This window comes from Panthera onca, chromosome B1, assembly GCF_046562875.1.
Source record: "Panthera onca isolate mPanOnc1 chromosome B1, mPanOnc1 haplotype 2, whole genome shotgun sequence".
In the NCBI taxonomy this organism is placed as follows: Eukaryota; Metazoa; Chordata; class Mammalia; order Carnivora; family Felidae; genus Panthera; species Panthera onca.
This window is the reverse complement of record NC_138342.1, coordinates 99,885,762-99,897,882: the sequence shown is the minus strand read 5'-3', so window position 1 is coordinate 99,897,882 and position 12,121 is coordinate 99,885,762. Positions and strand designations below refer to the sequence as shown.

At 35.7% G+C, this 12,121-nt stretch overlaps 1 protein-coding gene and 1 long non-coding RNA gene across 5 annotated transcripts in view; both read left to right on the top strand.

Annotated features, from left to right (window-relative positions):
* LOC144616145 (uncharacterized) overlaps window positions 1-12,121 on the top strand; it is a 251,109-nt gene that overhangs the window by 108,474 nt on the left and 130,514 nt on the right. The window lies entirely within an intron of this gene.
* The window catches only part of PRSS12 (serine protease 12), a 75,828-nt gene that overhangs the window by 36,303 nt on the left and 27,404 nt on the right, over window positions 1-12,121 (top strand). For all 4 annotated transcript variants that reach the window (XM_081795566.1, XM_060654302.3, XM_060654304.3 and 1 more), the window contains one exon: window positions 6,898-7,039. In XM_081795566.1, coding sequence (XP_081651692.1) covers window positions 6,898-7,039 — 142 coding nt within the window. The remainder of the gene's footprint in view (window positions 1-6,897; window positions 7,040-12,121) is intronic.

The following is a 12,121-nucleotide window of genomic DNA, read 5'->3' as shown; positions in this document are numbered from 1 at the left end:
CCTATTCATCGGTCCCCTATTCTGATTCTCATTCATCTTGAATTCTAAGGAAAAATTGGGGACAGGATTTTAAAAAATCGGAACAAAACAATAGCTCTCTCTCCTATGATTTATTTCTTCTTTAGTTCCAAGGTCTTGTCAGTCATTGGTCACCAGCCATTCATTGCTGTGTCCTAACCTAGATCTTTCAAATTTCTCAGTGGGTTCCTAAGTGGATTCACTGAAGAAAATAGTCAATCCATCTTTTTAAGGTACCCTGTTACTCTAGAAACCCATCAGTGTCTTATACTGTTCCCCAGTTCCAAATTTCTCTAGACTTCTGATTGGATAAAAGGTAAGTAGCTCATCTAATAGTCTGGAAATATTTATGGATAAAGATCCTTTTGTGAGCAGAGAGCACGTACATGTCCTTGACAGATTTAATTAACATCTGACTATTCTTAACATCTTAACATCTTTTGAGGATGGCAGAATAAATATGAATGGATAAGACACAGGGAGATATTAAAAAGACTTGTCAAGACACTACCATGGCTCTATTATATATCCAAACACATATTTTTTGATGAATAGATGTTAAAATAATCCCAAGTGGTCTTTACTTTTCACCTTAGAGTTGAATCAACCCCTTTTGTATCCTTCTGTTTTGAGACTGTGAAGCCTAAGTCTTCACATTATAAAATAACATAACTTGTTGAATCTCACAGTATTAACTGTATTGTATATTTAAGTTTGTCAAAGTACATAGTTGATTCCTCCTTGTATTCTAAACTGTGAGAACTCACTGCACTAATCTAGCATTATACCAAGTAGAAATACAATATTCTACTCTATCCCTTACAAGCCATACTTCCAACTTTGCGTTTCATTTGTCCTCTTCTCTTAATCCTTTCTTCTTCTGGGGGATTGTAATCCTCCCAGGATTATGTGATGAAAGATTGTATGTGGTTGGGGAGATAGAACCTATTTGCTAAAGGGGTGCCTGGGTGGCTCAGTCAGTTGAATGTCCAACTTCAGCTCAGGTCATGATATCAGGATTTGTGGATTCAGGCTTTGTGCTGACAGTGGAAAGCACAGCAGAGCATGCTCTGGATTCTCTGTCTCCCTCTCTCTCTGACCCTCCCCTGCTTGTGTGCTCTCTCACAAAAATAAACATAAAAATTTTTTTAATTAAAAAAAAAAAACAAAAACATTTGCTAGAAATGTATACCCTTAGCCCTAGATAGCAGGTATTTCGATTATGGAGTGATGTATTCAGGCACGTTATTCATCAGTATTCCAGGCGATGAACTACTATAAATATTATACAAAATATGATAATCTGAGTTATCTGAAGGACCGTGTGGTTAAATACATGCATATGGTTAGGCAGCTAATCTCTTCAGTTACCCTGAAAATCTTTAATTCTAGGATTCTAGACATATTTTTTAAAAATTTAAAAAGCTGAGGATGATAATTATTAATAAAATATGTGATCATTATTGTAAATGTCTTGAGTCCTAATTTCAGTAATACATTTATTAACTATTCATTTGTCTGAAGAGCATTATGTCTGAGCCAAATATACTTTTAGAATAGAATCATATTACCATTTATCCATCCAAAGAGATTATTATTTTCCCACTTATCAAAAAGGACTACATATTTAAAACAGAAGCTTAGAGAAGGAAATCATGGAATAGTGATATACAAAGCAGCATTTTTAAAAACAATTGAGATTTTTTTACTCCTTTGACACTGTAATAATGAGCTGTTGGACTATTACTATTTTCAAGTATTTAAAGGATAACTTGTGTACCTTAACTCTGAATGTGAATGAAAGTGTTCTCAAAATTAATACTTGTTCAGTAGACATGTAGGTGGAATGTTGAAAAGTAATATTCTAATTCAATAAAAGTAATTCTAATAAGAATGTAGTTAATACTTATGTGAATTGGGGGAAATATGCAGAATGGTAAATATATGGATTTCTCATTTTAATATTGCACTGATCATTTTTTTAAGTTTTATTTACTTAAGTAATCCCTACACACAATGTGGGGCTCGAACTCATGATCCCAAAATCAAGAATCTCATACTCTTCTGACTGAGCTAACCAGGTGCCTCAATATTGCACCAATTCTGTATTTCAGAATATTATATCCTAGAGAGATTTTATCCACAGTGAGCTGGTCTCTTGCCTAATTTTACAATATAAAAATTTGACTTTTAACATAAGCTAAATTTTATCTTCTAATAAAAATATTATTTTCTAAAAATAATGTATTATATCAGTGTTACAGGAAAATTAAAACTTTTGGAGGTCCAAGTTTGAAATATATAATTAAATTATATATTAAAGATACTTAGATGCCCAGAGGACTATTTAGTTTTCCTGAGCATTTTATATTTAAGATTTTAGAAATAAAACATGTATATTATTGCTACCATAATGAAAAGAACTTAAACAGTAAGATGGTGTTGATAGAATGGCTTTTGTCATCCAGTTTGCCCTTCAAGCATTGAAAATCCAATGATTTTGTAAAATGAAGGGCTAAAGTTAGGTTCAGAAATACTGCATGCATTATTTATACAAAGCATGCAACTGAGGCTTTAAAAACACTTTCTCATTTTTATTTTTATGGTATATGAAAAACTGCCCATAAAATGACTAGAATGGAATGTGGAAATCTAATTCCATGTACATATGTTTACTTAATTTTGGACCAAACATCCCAAAATTTAAAAATTAAGAACTTTAAGAAAAGAACTTCACCTTTTTGGATTTTTTTTCTTTGAGGATCACTTTTCTACCTTATTCCTTTTAGAAAAAACTCCAAACTTTCAGATGCGTTAATAAGAAATGTAATGTTTCAAATATACTGTGTTTTGTGACATGGCTAAAACCCCAACATAAGCCATGCATAGGGTAGGCACTTCATAAACATTTGTTGATTTTGATTTTGCTATCTTGATTCTGCTATGATGCCCGCCCCACGAAGTGAGTATGACAGGTACGGAAACCAAAGTGCCAACAACTCTGGGGATAAAACAAAGAAGGATGGAGAAATAAAAATGGATCAGAAGGATCAAAGTAGGGTATGTTCATCTTGCCAACAGTATTTTCTGTCAGTAAACAAAGGCCAATCTAGCAATGTCATATGTTGTTTTAAAGAGAAATGATATTTTTTCTTTAGCTGCTTACTTCACCTCTTTAGCTCTAATCAGTTCCACATGCTTCATGGTATTCCCTAAATCCGTACCAGTAAATCTTAGGGGCCCCAAAGCTGAAGACCCTTTCAGTAACTAGGTGATCTAAAGTGTATTGGTTTGCTTGGGCTGCTGTAACAAAGTACCATGCAGTGGATGGCTTAAACAACAGGTATGTGTTGTCTCACATTTCCCGGGTCCAAAATCCAGGTGTCATCAGGATTGATTGCTTCTCAGGGCTAAGAGGGAAGCTGTGTTCCAGGTCACTCTCCTTGTCTTATAGATGGCCATCTTCTCCCTGTGCCTCCTCACTAGTCTTCCCTCTGTGTATCTCACTCTTCAAATCTGTCCTTTCTATAAGGACATCAGTCATACTGGATTAGGGCCCACCGTGACGACTTCACAGTTCAACCCATGACAGTATGCAAGGTGCAGTGAGGGCACTTTCAGTTAAATAGCACCATCTTTTTTTTTTTTTCCAATATATGAAATTTATTGTCAAATTGGTTTCCATACAACACCCAGTGCTCATCTCAAAAGATGCCCTCCTCAATACCCATCACCCACCCTCCCCTCCCTCCCACCCCCCATCAACCCTCAGTTTGTTCTGTTTTTAAGAGTCTTTTATGCTTTGGCTCTCTCCCACTCTAACCTCTTTTTTTTTTTTCCTTCCCCTCCCCCATGGGTTTCTGTTAAGTTTTTCAGGATCCACATAAGAGTGAAAACATATGGTATCTGTCTTTCTCTGTATGGCTTATTTCACTTAGCATCACACTCTCCAGTTCCATCCACGTTGCTACAAAGGGCCATATTTCATTCTTTCTCATTGCCACGTACTACTCCATTGTGTATATAAACCACAATTTCTTTATCCATTCATCAGTTGATGGACATTTAGGCTCTTTCCATAATTTGGCTATTGTTGAGAGTGCTGCTATAAACATTGGGGTACAAGTGCCCCTATGCATCAGTACTCCTGTATCCCTTGGGTAAATTCTTAGCAGTGCTATTGCTGGGTCATAGGGTAGGTCTATATTTAATTTTTTGAGGAACCTCCACACTGTTTTCCAGAGTGGCTGCACCAGTTTGCATTCCCACCAACAGTGCAAGAGGCTTCCCGTTTCTCCACATCCTCTCCAGCATCTATAGTCTCCTGATTTGTTCATTTTGGCCCCTCTGACTAGCGTGAGGTGATATCTGAGTGTGGTTTTGATTTGTATTTCCCTGATAAGAAGCGACGTTGAGCATCTTTCATGTGCCTGTTGGCCATCTGGATGTCTTCTTTAGAGAAGTGTCTATTCATGTTTTCTGCCCATTTCTTCACTGGGTTATTTGTTTTTCGGGTGTGAAGTTTGATGAGCTCTTTATAGATTTTGGATACTAGCCCTTTGTCCGATATGTCATTTGCAAATAACTTTTCCCATTCCGTTGGTTGCCTTTTAGTTTTGTTGGTTGTTTCCTTTGCTGTGCAGAGGCTTTTTATCTTCATAAGGTCCCAGTAGTTCATTTTTGCTTTTAATTCCCTTGTCTTTGGGGATGTGTCAAGTAAGAAATTGCTGCGGCTGAGGTCAGAGAGGTCTTTTCCTGCTTTCTCCTCTAGGGTTTTGATGGTTTCCTGTCTCACATTCAGGTCCTTTATCCATTTTGAATTTATTTTTGTGAATGGTGTGAGAAAGTGGTCTAGTTTCAATCTTCTGCATGTTGCTGTCCAGTTCTCCCAGCACCATTTGTTAAAGAGACTGTCTTTTTTCCATTGGATGTTCTTTCCTGCTTTGTCAAAGATGAGTTGGCCATACGTTTGTGGGTCTAGTTCTGGGGTTTCTATTCTATTCCATTGGTCTATGTGTCTGTTTTTGTGCCAATACCATGCTGTCTTGATGATGACAGCTCTGTAGTAGAGGTTAAAGTCTGGGATTGTGATGCCTCCTGCTTTGGTCTTCTTCTTCAAAACTACTTTGGCTATTCGGGGCCTTTTGTGGTTCCATATGAATTTTAGGATTGCTTGTTCTAGCTTCGAGAAGAATGCTGGTGCCATTTTGATTGGGATTGCATTGAATGTGTAGATAGCTTTGGGTAGTATTGACATTTTGACAATATTTATTCTTCCAATCCATGAGCCGGGAATGTTTTTCCATTTCTTTATATCTTCCTCAATTTCCTTCATAAGCTTTCTATGGTTTTCAGCATACAGATCTTTTACATCTTTGGTTAGATTTATCCCTAGGTATTTTATGCTTCTTGGTAAATAGCACCATCTTTAATGGTGTCAATAGAGATACATGAAATTCTATAAATCATTTACATAACTTAGATAAACCTCAGTTTGCTAGAGATCAGTTTCTCAACTTTAAAAAAAAAGGAATGTCTTCTATTTATTTTAAATTTTTATTATTTTTATTTTCTAGCTTCAACATTTTTTTTTTTATTTTTTATTTATTTTTGGGACAGAGAGAGACAGAGCACGAACGGAGGAGGGGCAGAGAGAGAGGGAGACATAGAATCGGAAACAGGCTCCAGGCTCCGAGCCATCAGCCCAGAGCCTGACGCGGGGCTCGAACTCACGGACCGCGAGATCGTGACCTGGCTGAAGTCGGACGCTTAACCGACTGCGCCACCCAGGCGCCCCAAGCTTCAACATTTTTTAAAGTCTTGAGGCATAATGGACATACTATATTAGTGTCCGGTATACAGCATAATGGTTCAGTACTTGTATACGTTGTAAAATGATCAACACAAGTCTAATTAACACCCATCACCTTACATTGTTACAAAAAATTATTTTTCCTGTGTTGAGAACTTTTAAGATCTAATCTCAGCAACTTTCAAATATGAAATACAGTATTATTAACTATACTCACCATGCTGTGCATAACATTTACATTCAACTTTAGTTATCTTAGTAATTTTTATGATTTAAGCCCTTCTTTTGAAAGCAATAGTAAATGAGAAGCCTGAGATGGAAATTGTCCTTGTTAGCTGCCTTCGTTTTTTTTCTCCCCATGCATTCAAGTTACATGTCAAGGGTATATATGTTTATGCCTTCTTAAAAATCTCAGCTTTGGAGTATAAATTTTTAGCTGTGTTCAAGGATAAATGACCAGACATGAAACAAAAACAACTCCAAGGCAATATCTTTTACTATTTAGAAGGTAGTGGAAATAATAAGAGACTCTTAATGATAGAAAACTAAGGGTTGCTGGAGGGTAGGTGCGCAGGGGAATGGGCTAAATGGGTGATGGCATTAAGGAGGGCACTTGTTGGGATGAGCACTGGGTGTTAATGTGTAAATGATGAATCACTAAATTCTACTCCTTAAACCAATACTACACTATAAATTGAACCTAAATTAAAAAAAAAAGAAGTTAGTGGTAATAAAACCATTCACAAATTACAGTGCTAATTATTCATTCATTCATTTATTCATTCATACAACAAACAGCTATGGCATGTCCTCTATATGTGAGGCACTGTTCCAAGTGCTTGGGAATTCATAGTTGAGCAAGTGAGTACTCTGACCCAAAGACTTCAAAAGATATTGCAAAAGTGGATATGGTTTTTTATTAACACTTCTCTCTCATTCACTCTTTCATATTACCCAGCTAATTTTATAGTTAATTTAAAAAAATGATTTGTGTTTTACAAAGTCTTTCATACTTTGACATCAGTTTGCTGTTTTGGCTTTTCTAATACTTTTGAATCATGACTTAGGTTTTCCTATCAGACTGATGGATGGAGAAAATAAGAAAGAAGGACGAGTGGAGGTTTTCATCAATGGCCAGTGGGGAACAATTTGTGATGATGGGTGGACTGATAAGGACGCAACTGTGATTTGTCGCCAGCTTGGCTACAAGTAAGAAAAACCTAATTATTTGGAATGGTTACTTGATGAACATTTCTAACTATTCAGGTTTGTTCTAATGAGTTATTTCTTACCTAAAATTAATTTCTATGAATCAATTGAAAATACTGGCAGCATGCTGACTTGATTCAGAATTGTGAAGAGATACTAATTAAGAGTCTATTTAAAATTTTCTATTCTCCTATAAGCCATATACACTGTTATATAAGAAATGTAGCTTTTGGAGTGCCTGGCAGGCTCAGTCCATAGAGCATGCAACTCCTGATCTTAAGGTCCTGAGTTCAAGCCTCACGTTGGGCCTAGAATGTAATTGTTTTATTTTTTAGAAATACATATTTTATATTTTATTTTTTATTTTATTTTAGAGAGAGGGTGTTTGAGCAGGGGAGAGGGGCAGAGAGACAGAGGCAGAGAGAGAGAGAGAGAGAGAGAGAGAGAGAGAGAGAGAGAGAGAAGGAGACTTACGCAGGCTCTACACTCAGTGCAGAGCCTAACGTGGGACTCAATCCCATGACCGGGGGATCATGACTTGAGCTGAAATCAAGAGTTGGACACTCAACCAACTGAGCCACCCAGGTGCCCTGGGCTTAGAGCTTACTTAAAAAAAAATGTAGCTTTTATATAATAGCAAATAATCTAATATTCATAATACTGCTTGTGTCAGGCAGAGGTGTTAACCTTTTCTCTATGATTTAGGTTTCAATACTCTAGCCTTTTAAGAGACTCTGGGGTTCTGAAATTGTACTTAGTTCTCCTTATTCACAGTAGTTCCACTCTCTAAAATTACAGTAAAACACTGCATTAGCTAATGCTCAGCCATGGCTTCTAGAGTTAAGGTTGAACAAGGCAGTGCTCTGCCTTCTCATTTTAGCTCTCAATCTTGGAAACAATTAAGAATTTTGTGGTCTGTTAGTACTTTTTTTAAAATTTATTTTGCATTTTTATGCTTTTTTTGTTAATCATTTCACTGTTTAAAATGCCCCCTGAGCACAGTGCTGAAGTGCTATCTAGTGCTACCTAACATCATTAAGTGGAAGAAGGCTATGATTGTGATGTGCCTTATGGAGAAAATACAGGTGTTGGATAAGTTTCACTGAAGCATGAGTAATAGTGCAATAAACATGGCACTAAATAGACTGGGGAAAGGACACTTGTTTCAGTTTGAGAGCTGAAATAAACAAGCACATTATCTTCTTCTGACGCCTCAGCTGGGCAATGCACATTTTTTGAGGCTTTGTGCATGTCTGCAAATGACTGAAAGCACCGTGAGTATTGATTTGGCAGCTACAAATATATGTAACATGTTACAGTATAGAGGATATAAAATTGAAATGAATATTGAAATTGAAATGAATTGATGAACTCAGATTACTAATATTGGTTTGGATTTTTAAAAAATCTTTAATTATACATCTATGCATATCTTAAATATTGATAAATTTAACTGGTTATTCTATGCAGAATACATTTTTCTTTAAAAAAATTTTTTTTACATTTATTTATTTATTTTGAGAGAGACAGAGATAGTGCAAGTGGGGGAGGGGCAGAGAGAGGGAGACAGCGAATCCCAAGCAGGCTCCACACTGCCAGCTTAGAGCCTGATGAGGGGCTTAAACCCACGAAACTGTGAGATGATGACATGAGCCGAAACCAAGAGTCAGACGCCCAACTGACTGAGCCACCCAGGCGCCCCAATACATTTTTATTTTAAAAGTATTTCTAATTTAATAAAAATTCAAATGTTTTTTCTTAATTTTTAATTCAAAGTTGTTTTTGGTTACCCAGAAACAACTTCAATTTCCTGCTCAGTTTTGGACCTAGTTGTAATTCCAATTGTCTTATGGTAAATGGGTCCATTATTTGGGATCTAGATTTTCAGTATTCAAATAGGTATATGACATAGATTTTCAGCTTTCAAATTATGAGGGATAGAAGTAAGATAGGAAGAGTTTATGTTAGATGCCTCGGTGAACTCTGTCAATGATTTATTTCCTTTGCTAACTACTTTTCTAACACTCCTTCCTTTATTTGAAAAAAATATATTATTTTTCTTACATTGCATTCAGAGTGAATTTATCCAAAATCAGCCATTAAAGTACAGCAAAACCTTGGTTTGTGAGCATAATTCGTTCAGGAAACATGCTTATAATCCAAAGCACTTGTATGTCAGAGAGAATTTCCCCATAAGAAATAATGGAAACTCAGATGATTCGTTCCACAACCCAAAAATACTCATATGAAAATTATTACAGTACTGTAATATAATACAAAATAATAAAGAAACTACAAAATATAAAGAAAAATAAACTAACCTACACTTACCTTTGGAAATCTTTGTGGCTGGTGTGAGGGAGACAAGAGGAGGATTATTGTGTAGGACTACTTTCACTGTCACTAACTGCTACCTATTGGCTCGATGGAATCTTCTTCTTTTTGTGCAACTTTACCAAGTTGGAACCTATCCAATGACCTTGAATGAAGCAAAGCATTCCTAAGCTTACTCTTGTATGGAAAAGTAAAGGACTGTCCATAGGTACTTTGAAGTGACAAAAAATACACTAGTCCCGTTGTGGGCACCTTCCAATGTTCTAAAAAATCACTGATTTCTGCCAAACACCGCATCCTGAGACCAAGCATGGGAGCATGGGAGATGATCACCCACAATCCTCCAGTGAGAGAGAACCACTGACTCAGTCATGATCATGTGACATTTAGCATCACGTACTACTCGTGTTGCAGGACATCGCTCGTTTCTCAAGTTAAAATTTATTAGAAATGTTGTTCATTTCGTGGAACACTCGCAGAACAAGTTACTTGCAATCCAAGGTTTTACTGTATATTGCTGTTTGAGACTGGTTACTTGGCTAACTTTTATTTTTTATCAGAATAATCCAGGAAACCTAGTGTTATCTTTGGAAATAGGAAGGGAAAGATCAAATTGATCCTTGAATTGTGTGTCTAATCAATGAGAGGAAAAGTTCATAAGCATATCCATCAATACATTTTCACTTTAATTTCTTTCTACATTTTTTATTGCTTTTAACTTACTGGTTAGCCCATTTTACATTTAACTTAAAGTTTATTTATTTTGAGAGAAAGAGTCAAAGAGGGTAGAGAAAGAGGGAGAGAGAGAGACTCCAAAGCAGGCTCTGCATTGTCAGTGCAGAGCCCGATGCGGGGCTGGATCTCACAACTGTGAATCATGACCTGAGCCAAAATCAAGAGTTGTACACTTAACTGACTGAGCCACCAGGTGCCCCTATTTTGCATTTAACTTAAATGGTGAATTTCGGTAAGAAATAATATAGGTTAAGTGAACAAAGTTTGTAGCAATTTTCAATAATGGTTCTGTAAGAATTATCAAGAAAAGCATTGAAAGAAGAGCTTACTGTGTAATTGTTTCTTTAAAATAAAGTCTCCTAATAAGTAAATCAGTAATTAAACGTTATAACAAATTGGATAATCATCTTCTAGTGCACAGGGTATAATTTACCATCAAATAATATTTACATGAGAATCATGTGGCTATTTGATCAATCTAAATACACTTGAATGTTTTTATAATTTTCCACTCAGGGGAAATGGATTTCATGTAAGAACATATATATAATTGTAAACAAGTATGTGACTAGAGAATATTTTTTCCCCTAGGTCTACTTGGAATTGTTAAAAATTCTTTAATAAGGCATGTCTTTGTAGAAATCAATCCAGAAGACTTTTAAGCTGTCAAAAGGCTTGGGTGTTAGAAATAGAAGTTTCAGAGATCTGTACCCCAGCCAACTATATTATATGTGAGGCTTTGGAAATACTGAGGAAATACTCCTTGGAAATACTGAGAATCCAAATAGCATTAGACAGTATTTCCACAATGAGAGAAACAAAATGAAGTAACAAAACCAGGAAACAAGAATGGTAACTAATGTAGATATACTTAGAGTGAACAGAAAGTAAAAGGGATTATTTAATTATGTATTACATGTTACATAATGTCTGACAAAGTCTAGCATATGAGCATATTATTTTTAGAGGGCTCAGAGAGAATGTGTTGATATCAGTTACACTCGTCAAGATAGACTAAATAGCTCTGATGGAAATTCCATTCTATTTGAACTTTGTGTGAATCCATTAGCATATGTTCTCAAGATGACATTGTTCTTGTACTGCATATTTGTTTTAGTACCCCTCAAAAGAATTTGCAAAATTGTGTGTCCCTAGAGAATTAGTAGAGACCTAAAATTAAGTATATCTAGTTTTTACCTTATAATTAAATAGCTGCAAAGGATATAATTTAGTTTCTGGCATATTTGTGTATGATATTTAAAAATAGAACAGTTATATCACTCTTAATTATAATCCAATGGAATATCAGTATAATAGTGACTTGATACTGTCTGTAATCTATTTAAACATACATGAGGGGCACCTAGGTGGCTCAGTCGGTTGAGCGTCCGACTTTGGCTCAGGTCGTGATCTTGTGGTTTGTGAGTTTGAGCCCTGTGTTGGGCTCTGTGCTGACAGCTCAGAGCCTGGAGCCTGCTTCTGATTCTGTGTCTCCCTCTCTCTGCCCCTGCTCTGCTTGCACTCTGTCTTTCTCTCTCTCTTTCTCTCAAAAATATATAAACTTTTAAAAAAATTAAAAAAAATACATGAACAAGCTCTTCTTTGACCTTGAGAAATTTTACATAGTTCCTTCTCTTGAAATTGTATTTAAAATTTTCCTTCTCCATAGTATCCTAAAGTTGCAATGCTTTAAAAAACACGTGTATATGAGTATATACATATATACATACTTATGCAAATGTGTGTGTGCCTGTGTGTATGTGCATGTGTATATGTATATGGAGAGAGCAAGAGAAAGAGAGAGAAATTAAATCCTTCTAAAAAGTTCCTCTTTAGAGTTTATGATTTCTAGTATACAACCGATTAAAGACAACACAAACAAAAATTTGGTAAGTATTAAATATAGGAAATAAAAACTGAAGAAAGGTCCCATTTCTAACTTTGATGAGTTGGGTTTATGGTGCTTGGTTAAAGGAGACTTCATTGCTATCATATATTTTGAATTGTTCTTTT